Source organism: Simochromis diagramma, unplaced genomic scaffold, assembly GCF_900408965.1.
Source record: "Simochromis diagramma unplaced genomic scaffold, fSimDia1.1 OVJJ01000361.1, whole genome shotgun sequence".
Lineage (NCBI taxonomy): Eukaryota > Metazoa > Chordata > Actinopteri > Cichliformes > Cichlidae > Simochromis > Simochromis diagramma.
Genome location: NW_024386860.1, coordinates 16,317,146 through 16,337,767, shown reverse-complemented (window position 1 = coordinate 16,337,767; position 20,622 = coordinate 16,317,146). Strand labels below are relative to the sequence as shown.

The following is a 20,622-nucleotide window of genomic DNA, read 5'->3' as shown; positions in this document are numbered from 1 at the left end:
TGAATATGTTCCTCGTCTGTGTGGCTCAGAAAAAGTACTGGATGAAAGGCAGCAGAGGCGGCAACAAAAGAAGTTATTACAAACACCTCATTGCCTTTTTTTCACAGCAGACTCGTCAGAAGCCCCGAAAATCTCAGTAAGAAAGTGTCTCAGCGAGCCATCAAAGTGTGACAGTGTTACAGGATGCAACACAAACGGAAGCAGATAAATATGATTCAGTCATCACTAAAGCTAAGATGAATAGCTGATTAATCAATTATTTGATTAAGTAAATGTTTTATCCTTGATTAATTGCTGCCATTTACAAGCTGAAGTATTTTTAAAGAGCAAGTGCTAAAAGAAAAACTGTTTCTGGCTGTGACATGTGAATGTTTGCTGATTTGTTCGGCTGATTTACTGCATTTGGAAGGTTTGTAGGTTTTTTCACATGTTGCTATGTTTCAGACTCATTTGATGCTTGATTCAGCTTTTACAATTATTTCATCTAAACTTCATAAAAGACTAAGAGAGTACTCATACCCTCCCATTGGTACTTGGATAAAGCAGTTTGTCATTGAATTCATCAGGAAATCAGATTTGCCCTTGTGCAATAATCATTGAGGTGAATAGTATGAAATATTGATACATTTATTAGTTTTTTTTACTAATTTCACTTGATGTCAAAGAGAACTCTACTCCCCCAGAGTTTCGTAAGCTCTCTCACATTGTCTCTCCAGATAAGGAAAGACTTTATGTGTACACACTGTCTACACTGTGCTGATGCTGCGCATCATAAAGCCAAAACACCCAGAAACATTAGCAGGCAGAGGTCATCACTGTCCCAACGGTTTCACTGGGACTAGTATTTTATTTTCAGGCCTTCACATATGTCGAGACCCTCCCAACATGCGGTAAAAACTGAAGCCTTCTTTGAACAATTCTACAAATTTGGCACAACGTTTTGGAGGTTCCTGCTTTCCTTTTTGGGAGAATTGTCCAAGCTTTGCCAGGCAGCTCAGTGAGTTTTTGAGCAGAGATGCACAAGATGCTTCCGGCACACAAAACTACTTCTGTGTTTTTCTGACTGCTTTGGGGAAATGTAAATCTTCCCCTCAGCCTGAGAGTTTTCATTCGAGATTACTCTCTGTTTTTCCATCTTTACCTTTATCTTGTGTGGGCTGAATAGGTATGAATACTTATATTATCCTGGTCTTGTTGCAGACAGAAACACTGTTAAGCTGCTTTCACTGTTTGACTGTAGGGCTAGTGTTATTGAGCTCAGCTTTTGGCTTCCTCCGCATGTGCTGATGGGAAATGTGGCCAAGTGGTTCAGTCTTTGTTTGATCAGACCGGAGGACTTGTTTTTTGTGGTCTGGAAGTCTTTTAGGTGCCTTTTAGGAAACTCCCAGCAGACTGTCAATTGTCTTTTAGTGAGGAAGGGCTTCCGTATGGCCATCTCTACCATAAAGCGGGGAGTAGAGGAGTGCTGCACTCTGGCTCATTCCATCTCCAAAAAGAGAAACATCCTCCAAACTTCCTCCATTTGAGAATCACTTAAGGAATATCCTGTTTTTTGGGGGCTGCAGTTTGAAACCTTACAGCATCTGTTCTTTTCCTAATTATGCCCATTAAATTCAGTCAAGCACAGGTGGAGTAAAGTTGTGCAAGTAGGAACACTGATAGAAGCAGGATGCACCACAGTCAGTTTTGAGTATCATAACAAAACGTCTGAATATTTCTCTAAATGCTGTGTTTGAGTCCAAAGTAGTAACACCGACTTTCACCTGGCGCTGCCTGTTATGGTCATGTGGAGACTCACAAGAAAGAAATGAACTTAATAATTTTCAGGATATAAAAAATGTGGAAAAGTTAAAATGTTCTGAAGAACATTTGTTAATGTACTGAATAGAGATGGCACGATATCGATATCATACATTTGGATATCTGCTGATACCGTTATGAATCCGATATAGTTTGTTTTTTAATCAATAAAACTGTTTTTTAATATCTTGCTGCATTTTGTATAAGTTCATACTAAAGTTTAAATAAACAACAACACTAAAGCTATTCTGTTATACCTGTATGTAAAAAATACACTGCACCCAAAATAATTCATAGTTCAGCAAAACTGATCAATCTAATAAACTTAAACCTGCACCATCCTCCCTATTCTGGTATTTTAAAGAGTACTTAGCAGGAATATTAAGCAGCCTAACTAATAGGGTTGCAAACTCCCAGCAAAAAAAAATAGGGAACCACCCCCCACCCTCCACCTCATGATGCTTAATCGACGTAATCAACTTTAATTTGATGCAGTGTGAAAAAAAATGCACAGAAATAAATTATTTTTCAAGAATAATTAAATAGATTCAACACCTTTCTTCAAAAGAATTGCAGACTGCACAGATGGTACCTTCCCAAAGGAAAAAGTACTATAGCTTACTAGATATTACTAGGGTATATTACACTTAACAGTTACTATATACAGTAATGGACTTCTATACATTTTACATCAGATTAAAACTTTGGGTGTAAGATTCAGGTAATTATTTATTAAAAGCTAGACATTTTAAATGAGAATAAGAAAGAAAAGTATGTCTTTGTGCCCCCTTTTCCCTGTTCATGCCCCATCGGCCCCCCTGTCTAAACTTTGCTAGATCCGCCCCTGCACAGTTACCAGCCGTCAGCTGTAGAAAAAGATCCTGGTGTAGAAAGTAATATTAAATAAATTCTAACAACAGCTTATCAAGCTTAAACGTGCTGCTGTTGTTCAGCCGCTGGTTTCCTCTTTCTGGTGCAAAGTGGGCCAAAAACAAAGAAGAGAGACGGACTCGCGACAGAAAAGCCGATCAGCTGATCATTGATCAGTTTCATGATTGAAGTAGCAGCAAGAAGAGGCAGTCGCTCCATATATCGGTTGTTAAGCTTAACGTGGGAATGCTTTACAAACATTCAGAGATGAACTTACACACTTGCTTTGCTTCTCTCTGGGATAACTTTCTCGGAGATGAAATGCCGGTTTGGCAGCGAGGCTGCAAATACACACAGCCGCTCTATCAGGTGAGCACGCGGCTCCGACATGCTACGGTTATGAGGAGAGTTACGCCCTGTTGCAAGTTTTGTGAGGTGCTTTTTTGATATTTAATGGATCGGATTAAATTTTTAATTTCTCTCCGATATCCGATCCAGTAATTACGTCAGTATCAGACCGATACCGATACGTAATATCGGATCGGTCCATCTCTAGTACTGAATATCCTAGTTTTAAATATTTGAGTCTGGACCTCAGGTGTGAACATTTTTCATTACCTGCTTTTTAAGACCAAAGAATTAAAAACTGTGTTTCCCATTGTCTCAGCCCTCACTTCCCCCCTGCTGGTTATGTCCATTAAGCCCCTGCAGGTCAGAACCACCTGGTTTATAAGCGCTCTGCAAACATTTCACATTTTTTAAACTATAAATGTAGTTAAAAGCTATTTAAACCTGTTTATTAATTTAATGTAGCGTCTTTGTTAGCAGTTAGACGTATTTTACATCATGTAACTGTTTTACAGTGTTGTCATACGTTATCTTTTTGTGCGCCAACCTCCACTTACACAAGTACCAACACTTGAATCTGTTTACAACAACATCATAATATGTAATTTGTTAAATGATCATATACTGCTTTTAGATGTGCTTCAGATGTTGAAAATGGGACTCGCTCACACAGATAAATGACTGCAGCTCTTTAAAAGCTGCCATCTGTGAGCTGCACTGCTTTTATCACTCAAACTTGATGTGTGTTTTTAAAAGTTAAACCCACTCAGCTGACCTCAGTGCAGCATCTGCGGTTCCGCCGGTCACTCGGCGTATCGGTGGATTTTTTGTGTTTAAGTAGAAATGCCACAAGGAGTCATGAGGACAGCCGTGGAAGTGTTTGCGCTCGACTTCACAGACTATTATATTTGATATTTTTGAGGCGGCTGCGTTTCCTCTCTCTCCACACTGTAAGGTTTCCGAGGTCCTGTTTGAACGGTGTTTAGATGATTTGGAGACCCAGAAATAGCCAGGGTGGTTTTAAATCTCTCTGAAATTTGGCATGTGTTTCTTTTCAAGTCAAGCATTTCACATGAATCACCAGCTCACCTTTAACATCATCTATTAATTATTTTACATCATAATTTCTCTTCCATTCCCTTCCTCTTACGATTCTGTGAACCTAATGTGTCGGTAAATGTATGGACCAGTTTGCTGAATTTGAAACAGGAAGAAATTCATTTCATTCCAGTGTTGAAACTCACCAACACTGGAGACCATCTGCTCTAAGAAAAACTGACCAAACTTTATTCACATATTAAAACACTCCAACCAAAGCAGCTGACAAACAACAAGAACCAGATATTACACCAAAAGCATTTTAGTCTGTTAATTTCCATGCCAGGTAGATGTATTGTAGTCTTGTTTTCATTTCATTAGATATAAAAGGTGCTTTGTATTCTTTCTCATAATTTTCTTTGTCAGCAAGCTAAAACCTTCACCTGTATGTCATTCACACAGTTAACAGTTGGCACTGTGAGGAGGAAGCTAGAGACTTGTAAGCTGGTGTGGATCTACTTAGTCACACATGTAAACGTTGTTTGAGAGGTTTGTGAAGCTAAATATGTCCACACATCCAGCAGGGAGACCTGGGAGGTGAGGATGGGGAGAATAAGGGGATGACCTAATTTTGTAGTCCTGAAATAACATTTTAGCCACATTATTGTTTAGATGCGTACCGCAGAAAACGCCTCCACTGGTTTGCTAGATAAAGATTGGTGTTTTATTTATTTATTTATTTATTTACATTTAGGGACAAAACTCATCAATAAACATTTCTGTAAATGCACCAGAGTTAGCCATGGGCTAGTTTTCCTCTTTAGTCCCCAACTAGATCTTAAAAGCAACCTAAAAACAAAACAATATATAACATCAACATTATAGAAACAAATAAAAGTTAGAAAGAAGAAAAAAACATAACAGAAAACTCCTACAAAAGGACAGCAAGGTGGAAACAGGAGAATCAAACCAAATCAACGCTGATAAAACTGATGTTTGAAATTTGTATTCTGCTCTCTGATGTTGACGCGTACAGTGTTTCACAGCCTTTACAGAAAATGCAGACCGACCAAAAGAACTGAAAGCAATAATACACTCCTGTCTAGTCAGGTTCCTTGTAATTTGGTTTCTGTTTACCTCAGTGGCAGGAAACTGACTAAATTAGCTCAGTACTTTTAGCCTGTTTGCCTCTTCCATTCAAATCCTGCATGTGCAGCTTGGTATTGGATCCAAAAATGTCTGCATAAAAGAGGAATGTAGCAAAGATTTCAGCTTCATCAGCAAAAGAAAAAAAATAGTATGACTTATTTGAACAAGGATACCTGCCTAATTAATGCTACGTAACACAGAAAATACAGTACTCGAGTTTAACTCACCAAAACAAGAGCAAAGACTTCATGGATGGTCTGTTATTAGAATTAACCACAAAGTGAGCAAACTTATGTGTGATTGTTGCATTTAAAATGCCCCGAAAAGCACCAATGTCACATGAGGACATGACAAGTGTCCATCAGAGGAACTGCAGTTTCTCTGCCGCTCTGGCGGTGCCTTCATTTCTTCACGCACAGATGTTGCTGCATGGTTCGATTTTTACCAGCTGGAACAATAATGTGAAAAAAAACTGTGGTTTTTATCAAATGTGATGTAAAAACAACTGAGAGCAACATAATTCATTTGAGTGACTGCTGACAAGAAAATAATTGTTACTGTGTGCGTGACGGGTGGGGGACTGTGAGTGTTGTAGAAGAAGAAATGTTTTCTGATTAAAATTGCATACTCTACATAAAACACTGTGTATATAAACCATTCCCAGGGCCCTTAGGTGAGCCACTGGTGCCTTACAAGTGATAGCAAACCACCAGTAAAAACAGCATTGTAAATTTACAGTATGGATAAAGAGATGCAAATTATTACCCAGGGAGGCAAAGAGTGACTCACAGATGAGTGAAAAACACAGACATACAAGAACTCAAGCCAAACATTCGTACCATCACAAGAAAAGTAACCGAAGACACTGAAGGAGAGACAAAGAGAGAGAACTGTAAGAGCTGAATCTCCTGGATAACTCACAACATGTCAAGGCATGGGTCAGTTTTTATTATTTATAAGAAGTCCTCACATCAATAATCTCAAATGAGAGTGAATACCAACTATCCAAGTGTTTTAGCACTTGGATAGAAATAGAGAAGAGTCCTTGAACTGTGCAATGAACTGATTTTTTTTTTTATCTGGAGAAGGGGTTATGTGGCAAATTAGGTAATGATAACAAATGATAACACTTGAATTGTTGCATAACATGGTGACAGAAGAGCTTCAAAATCTGTTTTTCAATCATTTAAAAAACCTTTGCAAACCTCTGGGGGGAGCTGAAGGAGAAGGGTCAGTGCTGAATAGCGCTCACTTGGCACCTGGGCAACCATCTGACGCTACGATTAGAGCAGACGGCGCTGATGCTGTCTGCCAGGTGTCCTCCACAGGAGGCAGATTGGAAATGAAAACACACAGAGAGGCGCGCGGACAGACTTTTCCCGAGATATATGTTCACGAAGGGATGGAAATCGCATTTTCAGCAGACAGCATGGGTGAGATGTCCGAGAGACCCCACAATGCAGCTGCTTTCCCACCCTGCCACCTGCCTTTTAAACTAATAGTGATTGTATAGACAACTTCCTTTGTAAGGAGGGGACAAAGTGGAGAGGAGAGATATTAGGATGGATGGAGACACATCAGCTGTGATTTGCTCATTTAGGCAGGAGTTGGACGTGAGAGTGGGTGTTTATGGTCCACGAAAACCATGAAGAGTTAATGCACTCTGCATCTCTGAATTGCATTATTGCAAATCAATTGTAGGCGTATTATAAGCCTTGTGTTTTTGATTAAGCATCACTGTTAAATGGCTTTATTATGGTGTGGTCGTGCTCACCATGTCTGGGGAGTTCTAGAGAGCTCGTATATGTCACAAATGTTCAATCTGCAGATTGCGTGCTGAGGTCATCGTGCTTCAGGTCACCCAAGGTTGGTGCCATAGTTACAGCAAAAAAATACAAAAGCCTGAATTGCTCATTCAAGTGTTTGATAACCTGCACAGCCACCAGCAACAGAGAAGAATATCACAGCATGTCGAGTTCATTCAGTTTACGGTCCACAGTGGTCAGAAGTTCCCATCTAATGCAGAAAAAGTGCATTTAATAAAGTATTCATTTCAAGAGAAAAGGAAAATAGGTCATCAAATAGTTAATGAGCAGAAATGACTATAAACAAGGAGTCTCATTAGGGTGTCTCATTTGCAGCATGACACCTGAAGTCGCTCTTTACGTGGCAGTAAAGCACAGACTTACTGCTGAAACAGATCAAATGCAGAGAATAAATTTGTCTGAAGGTATCAATAATGTACCTTTTCACTTCATGTAAATATTATTATCCTGCTTACTTCAATATAAAATCTTTTGTAGACTAGACAACCTTCAAACAAGTTGGGTCACCCTGTGCCTGTGCTGCTTGACAACTTTAGTCAGTTTTTTTTTTTTAAATATGACATTTTTTCTGTTGTTCTCTTAGTCTGGAAAATAACGAAATACACTTTTTATTTGAAAATACCCAAGTTGTGTAAATCCACTTCATACTCTTTTTACTAAATTGTCTCTACTTTTCCCCTCTACTTTGACAGCAGTAATTACTTTTCAGATTCAGATTTGACATTAAAGACACTTTTAAAACTGTGCAGCACATTGTTAAAGATTATATCAGTGCCCCCAACCTATTTCCGTGTGACCTTCTGCAAAGAGTAGTGCTTTTCAGATGTGCACTCCTTTCCTCTCTAAACTTCTCAGAATCTTTTATATAAGTAAGAGAAAAGTCCACACAGTGAATGCAGAACTTTGTGTTTCCTTGGAACCGATGGCATTAATCGTCTCACGACTGCTCAGCCTCATTCTGTGACTGTTTTGAAAAGCACTCAAACCCACCCCCAATATCTTAGAACTTAATTATTTGTGTACTAAGAAGCTGAATCCACCTCTGTCTCATCCAGCTACAATAAACTGCTGCTTATACACTTGTGCATCTGTATCGACGGTCTAATAATGCCACATAAATCAGTGTAACGCAGACCAAAACATTTGCTTTGGATGCATTAGGTACACTGTGCCGCTAACTCTTTTGAGTAGATTTTGAAACTGTGGTATTTTTACTTTCACCTTGCGATCTTCCTACATTTTGATGAAGCTAAAATATTAAAATAAATTCAGACCAACGGATGTGGATTAAAGCAGCTGTGTGTCCTTTTTGTGCCCCCTGTAGAGCTCACGGCCCTGACGCTCACATCCTGGACGAGTCCAAGATGCCCCCGCTGGGTGAGCTCACTCTCCCTCAGATGCTGCACATCGCTGCTCAGATTGCCTCAGGCATGGTCTACCTCGCATCGCTGCACTTCGTTCACCGTGACCTGGCAACTCGCAACTGTCTGGTTGGAGAGGGTCTGGTGGTCAAAATCGGAGACTTCGGCATGTCCAGAGACATCTACAGCACAGATTACTATCGGGTAAACGGCTGAAACATAAAAGGAATACTTGACTGTTATTCTTAATGGGACTGTAAATTTAAACAAGACAGAAATATTACTCCTTTACTTCACTACTACCTTGCCATTTGTTTCTGTTTTATCTGCTCTGACGTATTTGTCACTAAAAGCAAGATTTCAGCTATTTCAGTTTACTGCAAACAACACTGTTTGACGCCGATCTAATACATTTCAACGACAGGAAGTTTGAAGTATGTAAACCGTATCATGAATACATGCAATCAAACTGCAATTACTCCATTGTTGGTTTCCAGGCTAATCCCTCTTTGTTGCAGTCTGGGTCGCAACAGGAGGACACATCATGCAAATAATATTCTGGTTCCACAAGTGAAACCAGATTTCCACTTCTTTAGAATCCCAGAGATTTCATTTGATACATTTTACATGATACATAATTCATCTGTGTTTTTGGGGGTCTTTTTTCCCTCGTACATACCCCCACAAACCTGCATGTGTTAGACTGTAGTTCTGTTAACTGGTTAGCATGAACTGGAAGTTCCAGTGTGGAAGTTCATTAATGCTACATTCTTTAATGGCCAGCGGATTTGAGAGAAGTTAAAGCGGTAAAGAAGTCTGTGAGAAAGTGAAACTATTTCTCACCTTGTGGCCTCAGTGAACATTTTCCTGATATCTTTATTTATTATGTTGCCATTTTCAGCCATTAATGAATATAAGGATATTAATTTTGTAGGTGATGGTCACCATTAAAGTGAAAAATGACAATAAACGATGGTAGCGCTAGCAATCAACTCATCAAGAGTGATTTACAAAAGCTTCGATGGTGATGAGCAAATGTTCAGCTTGAACTGTTAGAAACAGGACTTGACTTGAAACAACGGGCGCCATCATGGCCATCATTTATACACAGCCAAAAGATATTCTTATATTCTTCCAGCCAAAAGTTTAAAGATGCAAAACCCTTGTTGTCACTCTGAGTATTTGACTATAATCTTGTGAAATATGTGAGTGTGAAAAGCTCTAATTCAGTATATGAAACAATAAAAATAATAGTTAGATATATTTTTAAAAACCCAACTGAAGACTGCTGTTATCCTGCTGCTGTGTGAATGTATTTGAAACAAATCAAGGTGCGCTGTTCCTTTATCACATGTAACACACAGCAGGGGTTCTGATCTGCTCTCGGTACTGGAAATACTTAATCTGGAAACAGTGCAACCACTCACAAGCTGTGAATTCCCAATCTGACATCACGCAGACAAGTGAGGCTGCAGGTTAAAGATTGTTTCCTTTCTGTCTTGTGTTTCTCTGAAAAGTGAGGGCTGCAGTGCATGTGTAAACACAGCTGTACTGTTTTATTTGACTTTTATTATCCTCATTTTCATCTTCATACATTTATCCTTGGGTCTGTTAAAGCAGCTTAACACAATTCAGAGTTCAAATCTTATACCAGTTCGTCCACTACCTGAAAGCAACTGTTTGAGCTCGCTTGGCTGCTTCACCCAAATCAAATATTTGAGCAGGAACAGGTAATTCGGGCTTCTGTGTTCACGGCCAGAGCTTTTTTCATGAGATGACCGCTATTTGGAACACCTGCTCTCTGCTGCATCATAACAAACCGGGAGTAGAAAAAACTGTCTGAAACTCAGAGAGGAGAATGAATAGGTATAATAGGCCCACTCCTTCTCTTATTGAACTCAGTGTTTTGGATTCGTACTTTGAAGTATTATAGATCAAATACTAATATTGAACTTCTCTAGTCTCGTAAGAAGAGATATTTCAATTTTTCTTGTGTGAGGGTGAAAACATGATGTTGTCTAAGGAGAAAAACCATGCCCTAATCAACTATAATTCTGTTAAAAATGACTAATGGGTTATTATGATTAAGCTACATAATACATATTCTGAAAAATACACTAAGATAAGAAGCACATGTGCTTTGTCTTCTCCTGAAGCGATTTAAACTGCAGGAGCAGAGTATGTCGTGCATTTTGGATCTGTAAATCGCAGCATAAGCTTTGAGAGACTGTGGAGTGTGTACTTTTAAAAACTACAGTCAAACCGGCTGAATAATAGCACTGGACTTTTTCATGTTGCTTCCCCTTGGTGGGATTTGAGAATTTGAAAATCGCTCAAATCTGTTACAGCAGGATTTTTTTTTCAGAAGTGAGAAAGGTTCATTCCTGTTTTCACGTGCCAGTGAAAGGGTTCTACTCATTAACAGCATGTTGAGATCTCATAAATGCAATAAAAATTACAACCTAAGAGACTATCTAATATTATTTTTGTGGCGGTTAATCTCTTTTCCTTTTTTTATTTTGCATGAAACTACTGTAATAATTTTTAAACAGTCTGCCTATTTTTGATTTCAAGCTGGTCTCCCAGCTTGTAATAAGCAGCTCAAGATCAGTGAAAAGGAAAATCTATTTAAGATTTAATCTCATCAACAAAGCTAATTAAGGTTTCCATAATTAAAGTTCACTTAGTATTCGGTTCTTTATCTTCAGGTGGGTGGACGTACAATGCTCCCAATCCGCTGGATGCCCCCTGAGAGCATCATGTACAGGAAGTTCACGACGGAGAGCGACATCTGGAGCTTTGGCGTGGTCCTCTGGGAGATCTTCACCTATGGGAAACAGCCATGGTATCAGCTGTCCAATAGCGAGGTGGGTTGCAGTGGAAAAAAACATTATAAAATTGCGTTATAAAATTTCGGTAGCCCTTTCTATTACAGCTTGGTAATAATGTGGTAATAGCGTGGTAACAAGGCACATACAAGCATGTAATAATGTATTAATAGCAGGGTAACAAGGCAGAAACAAGAGTGTAATAATGCGGTAAAGGTTATTACACCTCAATTACAAAGTAAGACCAGTTGATATTAAAGTAATATCATGGTAGCAACAGTGGTTACAGTAATATTCCACTAACATTTATGTAATGAGATAATAAGGGCCAAAACTGTGGCTATTAACTGATTATTACTTTGTAATTGAGTCGTAATAACTTAGAAATTACCAAATTATTATTAATTATATCATTCTTGTTTCTGCCTTTTTACCCTACTATTACCACTTTATTACTAAGCTTTAATAGAAAGTGCTATCAAAGTTTTGTTCCAGTTAGCTTTGCTTTCACACCGCAGTGCAGTGAAGAACTTAAAGCAACGTACCTTCATCCTGCTGTCTCTACCTACATGGGTTGTGCGCTCTCTGTACTTCACACTGACTGTTCTGATGATGGGCATGTGCCTGATGGCACCAGTTAGCCTTTAATCAGCACATAGTTTTTAATCTAAATGAATGGAATTTTAATTGGTCACCTGGATATAAAAATGACCTTCAAATTTAATTGAAAAAGCTTCAGAAAGTGTGGTGACTGTGTCCTAAAATACCATAACCAAAAAAGCTTAATTTCTGAAAATACTGAACAGATTCCATATTGGTTCGTGTTATGGATACAATAAACCAAATAAATATTTATTAAATTAACAAGAAGTAGTAGATGTTTGCAGCTTCACTGTTAAAACTAGTCTAATGTGCAAATGCGCAGTGCAGCAACATGAATATTAATTGGTTCATTTGGGGTCAAGGGTGGGACAACCTCCACCTGTGGGGTTATCATAGAGCGCCAGTCCTTCCTCTTTATATGATGTCTATGGCATTCTCTCACTCAGCCATAAACACCTGTGAGCTGTGTCACTTTGAGTAGTTTTTTGACTTTGATGTCAACACACCTTATTTCAGTACAAACTTGATTTGCTGTCATGGTATGATATCGTGTAGTAGTGTAAAAACCAAGTTTCAGTTGGATCTGGACTAAAGTCCCTCCCAGACTTTGGTTGTTTGGTCTGGACCCGGGTCAAGGAGAGGTTTCACATTTTGAAGTGTTAGTTTATGTCAGACTGAAAAGTAAGTCTTATATGTTTTATAGACAATATAAAACCATGAAATTTAAAAAAAAAAAAAATTAAAATGGCACAAAGGAGAAGGCTACCGGCCCTGACTCTCCTGTGTCTCTGATTCACTCCTTATACTTACAACAACCAGTTATCATTTCACTGAGTCATGCATAAAAGCCATCTCACGTCATGATTTATGACAATATACAGTATTTACTTACTGTTAATTACTGAGGTCCAGACTTTGGTAACCTTATAGCTACCGGTAGTTACAGCCATGAATGTAGCTGGGCAGTCTCGTCCAGTTCACAGTGGTTTTTTCTGAACGTTATGTTTTATATGCAGACATGCACATCATATCACTCCTCCATTCTAATTTTCCGTCGGATTTCAAATGAGCAATTTTACCAAATGTTAAAAATGTTTCCAAAAATGATATGTGAAAGTTTTTGTAGGAAAGAAAAATCACTCACTGCAGTTATTACCCCTCAAGGATTCACTGATTGCTTTATTTTTAAGGATTATGATCTATGCACGACTGCTGGACATAAACTGGATATCCTTTTTATGTGGTTTGTGTAAATGTATGTAGCTTTGCCCAGAAAGAGTTGCTAGGTCCAGATTTCTGCAGAGTGCTTCCTTGCTGCATGTTCAGGCTTTAGTATTTCACTTTTTTAGCCTCGAGTTCAACACTGTGCTTACATTTCTTGATTTCACCTATTTAATTTGATGCAACTTAAGATGATGCAAAAACAATTAAAACAAACTGCATGAGTGGTGTGGAAAACATGTTTAATTTAAATTCTGACTGTTCTGCTAATAGCATATAGGCTACTAGCAAGCAACATTAAGTAGGATACAGAAAAATAGTTAACTGAAATCTTTAAAAAATTTCACTTATGCACAACTTGACAGCCTACTTTTCCTTTGTTACACTTTTTTTTAACAAGCAAACGAGGTAAGCTAGTCAACGAGCTAACAACAAGGTAACAAGCTAGTCAAGCTAATTGTAGTTTGCGTGGTGGTTCGTACTTGCAGATGTAAAAAAGGCAGACAATGTTTATATAAAGTTTAATCAGAGCATAAGAAAGAACTTTTCTCACTGTTGTGTGGAGTTTGTAAGTAATTTGTTGAGTCTTTTGTTCTTTTAATAAATGAAGTCAGCTTGAAGTAACTTCATTCTTGAACATGCGCTAATGCAAATACTTCTGTAAATAGCAGCCTGAAATGTTTTGGTGCCTTCACATAATTTAAACTTGCAAAACAAAACATTTTCACTACAGTCTCAGATACTTTACCCGGTGCTCTTAAACTAATCAATAAATTCATAGTAATTAAGGGCGGTCCAGTCTAGCCTTTTCAGCTCAAGCACCAAGAAGTGGGACTCCATTGTGACCACAGTGATGCTATTACAGGCTGTAGCCCTCTCTCCTTTCAAGAGAAGGGTAGATCACTTTTCCTTTGCACTCGATTCTAATCTCATTGGCTTTCATTTTTGCCCCTGGCTAATGAGCCGTAACCTCGTTAACCTAATCCGTCTCGTCCAATGAAGGACAGGTAAAATTATCATGTTGCCTAATAAGTCAGTGGTGGAAATAAATCATCCCAGAATACTGACGTGACAGGCTGTGACGGCGGCGGACAGCATGAGTCTGCGTTCTGATTGATAGGCCATTTTGGTGCAAAGTGGCTGAGCAGCAACAGGCCTCTCGTGATCACCGGATCAGGCCGAGGTTAACAATGAAGAAGAGAGTCGCAGAGCACAGTGAAATCCTCTCTCTTATCCTCGACAGTGATGTATCCACTAAGCAACAACAGTGTGTGAACTGAATCAGTCATTGCAGCGATTAGTGTCGGGGCTGGAGGTTGTTCATATTTCGGTGGCTCTCATTTGACTCCGAGGTCACGGCTAATTGACACATATTTGTGAATCTGTAGATAGTGAGGTTATTGTGCTGTTTATTAAAACATATTGTCCTTGGTGCAGCACATAGATATTTGGTGGTTCAGAAAGTCTCCGTGAATGAATCTATTGCATGCTCTTTTAAGGTTTGCTTTATAAGGTTTACATTTATCTCACTCTTCAAAGGTTTTTTTTGTTTGAATGTTTTTGCTATTACTAACTTTTATAAACATCAGTCTATCAGCTGTTGTATTTTTCAGGCAGTGTATACAGTTATGCAGCATGCAGGTACACATCCATGCTGTAATACTGAATAATAGTCTTTTTCTTTATGGTCCTTTCACTATATTCAAATGTAAGTTTCTACTTTGTGGTATTTTTACTTTATTTATTTTCCAGTTATTATCACTGACTACCAAAGCATCTAACCCCCGACTCTATATATTACAAAGCATTCAATGCTGATATTTAAATATTTAAATCTGATGACAGTAACGTGTTTAAAAAAATAAAATGCAAGGATACATCTCACAGAGGAGAATCTTTCCTTTTCTCCATCAGTTGGAGTTTCAGTGCTGTGTAAATGACGTGTGTGGAAAAATAGTTTCACAGCCTAACAATGACATGCCTCTGTCTTTTGTTATTATTAAAGCTTCAGAGAATCCAGAGAAGTCTCTGCAAGTGACGAGGCTGAATAAATGACCTTCAGGTGGCAAATATCTGAAAACCTTTGTGGGTGAACACAGTTTTTCACATCACCCACAAATGCAAGTTTAAAACACCAAGATGGATCCTTTAAGGCTGCTTTCCTTTCAGCTCAAATCCTACAGAGAGCAAACACATTTAACTTTCAGAAATACAGAATCTGATCTCCTCAGCTCACAAACGCTTACTATGAGGTGATGCAGCTGATACGAGTTGCACTTTCAGTTGTATTTTCAATTAAATATAAGCTTTCATTGATTTAAAGCTGCATTCTGTTTGTTTTACATCCGAACTTATTTTCACATTCTGACCAAATAAAGGTCTGAAAATAGGATTTAACTTGACTCTGGCGATGAACAGCCATGTTTAATATTGTTAACAGCATCCTTACAAAGATAATAACTTCAAACATAGAGATTCCTGACGACCCTCACTGGTCAACTTTTATTAGTACGGAGTAATTGCCCTGTACCTGTGCATGTGCAATGACAATAAAGTTGAATTCTATTCTATTCTATTCTATTCTATTCTAATTCTACAGAAGGGCGTCGCATCTTTGAAGTACTAAACTTAAAAAAACAAACAGCGTGTCTTTCCAGGAACGATGCTTTGTCATCCTGGGCAATAAACCGAGCAGCATAAACATTTCATTTAGAGACTAAATGTGTGCTTGCATGCTTGAGGTTTGGAGGGAGTACCAAGGACACTTAGTGCTAGAGTTTAAAATGTTTTTAGTGCTTTTAGCACCATACAGATAATTGTTATCCTCAGCTGTATTCAGGTGAAGCCGTGACTGTCAGAGAAAGATTTTCTTGGTTTAACAAATAAAAACCAAGACCAGAGCTGCATCAGCGTTGGACAGATAAATATAAAAAGATATTATAGCTTCTGCCCTCCTCACAATGTTGACAGGTTAATTTTTTATCTGTATAAAAAAAAAACTTCTCAGTACATGTCATCACCGCTTGTTTCTTTTTTAATAGAAACTAATAAACAAGAAACAACAACTAAACTTTGCTGTAAACAACTTCTCCCTCCTGCTTTACAGCTGTAGACTTTTGCAAACATCCACCACCTGCCCACCTCACTATTCTAATAGCATGTTATTCATTAATTCTCTAACCCCACGTTTCTTCTGAATGGGATCTGTAATATCCGATCAGGCTGCTTTTGTTAGCTTTCTTGTTTCATGTTCAGTGCTGGAAGCGAGTCGATGCAGCCAGTGGATCCACGGTGCTGATTTACAAGAAAACTGCCCTCACTGAGTGAATTACTGGTGCTAAAAGATGATGATGCTGCGACGTCACTGTGTTGTTCTTCTGACAACAACAAATGGACCAATCACATTGTTGTGCTTTGTGTTGGATGGGTGAATGCAACGCAGAACCTTCACATACAGAAGCTGGTTTCTTGTCCTCAGTGTGTGAAATAAATTTAACAAACTTTACATTTTAAGTTGCATTTTGGTTCATTTTTTAAAAAAGGTGATCCTTTTTACAGCAGTAAGCATGTATTTAAAAAACCTTTCAGGCTTTATGGCAGTCAAACTTCTCTCATTTGCAGACTTTGCTTCCTGCTCAACATTAACGACTGAAGAAAAAGGTTTTGCTCATTTTTGATGTGAAACTTTTAGATCAGACTCAGATATAAAGGACTGGTAGGCTCTAACTCCATTAGAAAGCCCGTTAATAAGACGATGTGAACAGAAGCCCTGAGAACAGATTAAGAATGCGTCTTTTATTCTGGCCATTAAAAAATGTATTTTCCCCTCCTGCTCCACAGGCCATTGAATGCATCACGCAGGGACGGGAACTGGAGAGGCCACGCACCTGCCCGAAGGAGGTCTACTTGCTGATGCAGGGCTGCTGGCAGAGAGAGCCCCAGCAGAGGATGGTCATGAAGGACATCCACAGCCGTCTGCTGGCCCTGGTCAAGAACCCCCCGGTTTACCTGGATATCCTGGGCTAGAGGGGCCGAGGGCCAACCAGGCTGGGGAGGTTGGATTTTTGATTTGAGATATAAAACTTTAGTCTGTTACTCATTTAAGTTCAACTGCATTCTGCTTTTCCAGCTGTGATGCTTCGTGGGCAGTAACATCTGCTTTGACCTTTTTGGCTGCAGTTTTGCCTCATTCTAGCTCGACTTTGACCCCTTAACTGGTTACTGCCCCGTCCTTCTCTGGAAACCTGTCACATGTTTACCAAAGTGTTTAATGTTTATCTGAGGTGGGATCAGTCTGATGGAGGAGCGTGCATGGATAAGAACTAAAATAACTGTGCATAGGCTCTTGCTGGGAATCTACTGCCACATGGTGTCTGGAGTCCCTTCATCAGCTGAGCTGCGACACATTTTAAATGACTTTTAGCTGACGTGCTTGTGTTGGTTTAGAAAGCAAAAACTCGTTTTACAGATCTTAGTACAGCAGATAGTCATTTGTATAGTACCGTCACTGATTTTGGATAAGTTTTGATATAGAGGGTTATTAAGAAAACAAAGAAAAAAAGCTTTCATTGATGTATATAAGATAGTCACAGCCAAACCTTGTTTGTTTCTCACGTGTCAGATTGAGTGTATCATATGAATATTTTTCAGAAAAAAGAAAAAAAGAAGAACAAGATGTCAGACGTTAGCGGTGAAAACGTTTCCTGGTATATCAACGACTGTGTTTACATTTAATTACTGTCAAATATGAACTTCCAAAGAGCGACTTTTCAGCCTGCGGCCGCTATTGGGTCTCACTCAGGAGCAGATTTTGGACAGATCAGCCATGTTTAACATGCTACTGTAACGACCTTCAGAATCAAAGTGCTGCAGTGAAATTTGGTAAGGGGGCAAGCTGGTGGGGAGGTGACACCCCGAGAGGTAACAGATGGGTTAAAGCGAGACTCCAGGAGGAGAAGGACAGATGGCACTGAAAGTGAAACTGGAGGTGAACCCACCACCGTAACATTTGTCATTCCACCAAATGGGGCATTGAGAGGGTGAAAGACAGGGTGTGTAAACCCCTGCGATGCCTTTAAGTGTACATACTGAGTGTATATACTCTGTATTAATGTCTAAAACAAAATATATATATATATATATCTTCATGTATTGTTACTCCAGCACTTTGTATATTGTCTGCCCTTAAAAATAAACAAACTTGATTAAAAAAAACGAGGCTGCAGTGTTCGCAGGAACATCCCTCTGCATCAGTCAATCCATCATTATCGTATGCTTCAGACTGAACAATGATTTGGACTCCTGTCTGTACTTAAAGTTAGACATCTTAACAAGGCTATTCAAGAGCCTTCTATTATTTTGACGAACTAATCAGCAACCTGCGACGTCTCCACGGGATGCTCAGCAGACGGTTATTGAAAAGGAATAATCAAGTTTCATATTGCTTTACCGCGGGCCCTCCAGCAAACAAACACCCTCCAAAACCCAACTCTCTCTTTCTCTTCGTCTCTCTGCCTTGCCCCCTTCCTTCACCACCACCACCACCCTCCCTCGCTCGCTCCATCACTTCGTATGCAGAGCGCCTCCGGGGAGTGGTAATGGATTGTGAGTAATGCTATCATCCCCTTCTTTCTCTCGACCTCCTCCGGCGTACCGGGAGGGGGATGAAAAACACTTGGACCTGTGTCTGGCTCATTGTTTCTTGTAGTGTCTTACAAGCAGATTCTGGGGAGATAGGATTAGTACACTCTGTAGTATTTGTCCCTGTTATCCTTAAGGACTCCATTTGTGGTTTCAGAATGAACCTTTTTAATAAGCACTCGAGGCTCCACCTTGGTTGGATGTGGAATATGACTATAATAAAAGCTGGAAATGAGGCCATTTTTAAAATGGAAGTCCTAATAGAGCTTTGCAGCAGGATACTTTCCTTTTCAATCTTCCACCTAGTCATATAATGCTTGTATACAGGATATTGATTTCTTATGGTAATTATTTCTTCATGATAATGGTGGTGCCGATTCATTTTGGTCTACTGCTAATAATAAACCACTCAACGTGCTTTACCGTCCATCCTGCAGCGAGAGATTAGAGAACAGGAAGAGAAATGATTTAGTGAATCAAACCAAAGCAGAAGAAACCTGCACAACCTGAGAAGAAGTAACGTGAGATAATCTGCAGATTAAAAATATTCACACTTACAAATGGCTACGCACAACTATTTCACATCCCCACATTTAAAAAGGTCTTATTATTATTATTGACCCTCAATTCAAGGCTTTTAAAAGCAAACGCATCACCTCTGTGAGGGGGTTTGAGACTCCAACAACAACACTCAAAATACATTTTGAAGTCTGCAGATTTTCTCGTCCAGCAGCTGGTTTTTCCTGCAGACAAACGTTCCCTCTGAGCCTGCGGTTCATTTCTTTACAGATAAAGGCTGCTCAGCAGAGACGGCAGCGAAGGGCTCAAACTAAACAGGATGTGTTTGCTGTACTGTTCTGCCCTCTGCTGGCCAGTCAGGCACACTGCTCTGATTCCAACAAACGTTGAAGTGAGGATCTGCAGTCATTCATCGAGAAAAGACAAAAAAAATTGTGAATAAAGACACAGTGACGAGTTGCATATATTTAACAGATTACTGGGTAATGTGGGAAGTCCTTTTGTGTACCGTTTCCACTGTTACATTAAGTGAAATCAGATTACTTAAAAAAAAAAATAACAAAAAAAAAAAGTTTGCTTTTTGATATCACTCCATACAATAATTCCATTTATAAAAGATTTCATTTATTACACAAATCTAGTAGAACAAAGCAGCAAATTACAAATTACACACGGCAAAGAACAAATAAGTATTTATACATTTCAAGAGTAGTTTGTTTGTTTTGTATCAAAAGAAAAACTTGTATAAAACATTAAAAAAAAGGCACCAATAACTTTGCCCCTCTTTTTTAAAAATTCAATGGTTCCTCCTACTCTTGTCTTTGCGCTTCACATCACTCAACATCCATCCATAAAGTGTTTAGAAAATGCCACAAGTGCTCACTTTTCCGGCTGTTATCGCCCTCAGGGTAACCGTGATCTGGTCTGGAGAAATCATTGATACGTTGGTCAAATAAGTGCAGATTGAAACAAAAATCGATGACGTGAGCATGACTGAGTTTTAGAACTCTGGCACGTCTGCAAACAGTAAACGGCTGCGAATGAGTAAGATGACACGAAAATTCCCCCCAGAGAAACACCAGCTCAGAAGAAAAGGCTTCCAGACAAGTCTAGTAGAATCGCATTAAGTCGGTAATGATGCAATTCCAAGAATGAAGAGGGTGAAACAGAGGAATGCTGTAAGATGACGCCTGTAGAGAAAATAAAATTGATCCACGCCTGGCAGGGGAGGAGATAAAACAAGGGAACACTGATGGCAGCGTCTGCCATGGAAAGGAAGATGTGACTTTATACTCTGCACACTGACCTCGAACATATCTTAAAAACAAGTGCTCTAATATAAATGTGTGTGTGCGCTTTGTGATTCTACACACTCGCCGCCGACATTTCTACTTCAGCGTCCGACATGGACCTGTAACA

The 20,622-nt window shown here is 39.1% G+C and overlaps 1 protein-coding gene across 1 annotated transcript in view; it reads left to right on the top strand.

Annotated features, from left to right (window-relative positions):
• Positions 1 to 18,220, top strand: part of ntrk1 (neurotrophic tyrosine kinase, receptor, type 1) — a 48,888-nt gene extending 30,668 nt beyond the window's left edge. Inside the window, exons 14-16 of the mRNA XM_040031051.1 lie at positions 8,356 to 8,596; positions 11,101 to 11,259; positions 16,885 to 18,220. Coding sequence (XP_039886985.1) covers positions 8,356 to 8,596; positions 11,101 to 11,259; positions 16,885 to 17,070 — 586 coding nt within the window. The 3' untranslated portion in view covers positions 17,071 to 18,220. The remainder of the gene's footprint in view (positions 1 to 8,355; positions 8,597 to 11,100; positions 11,260 to 16,884) is intronic.
• Positions 18,221 to 20,622: the final 2,402 nt, after the last annotated feature.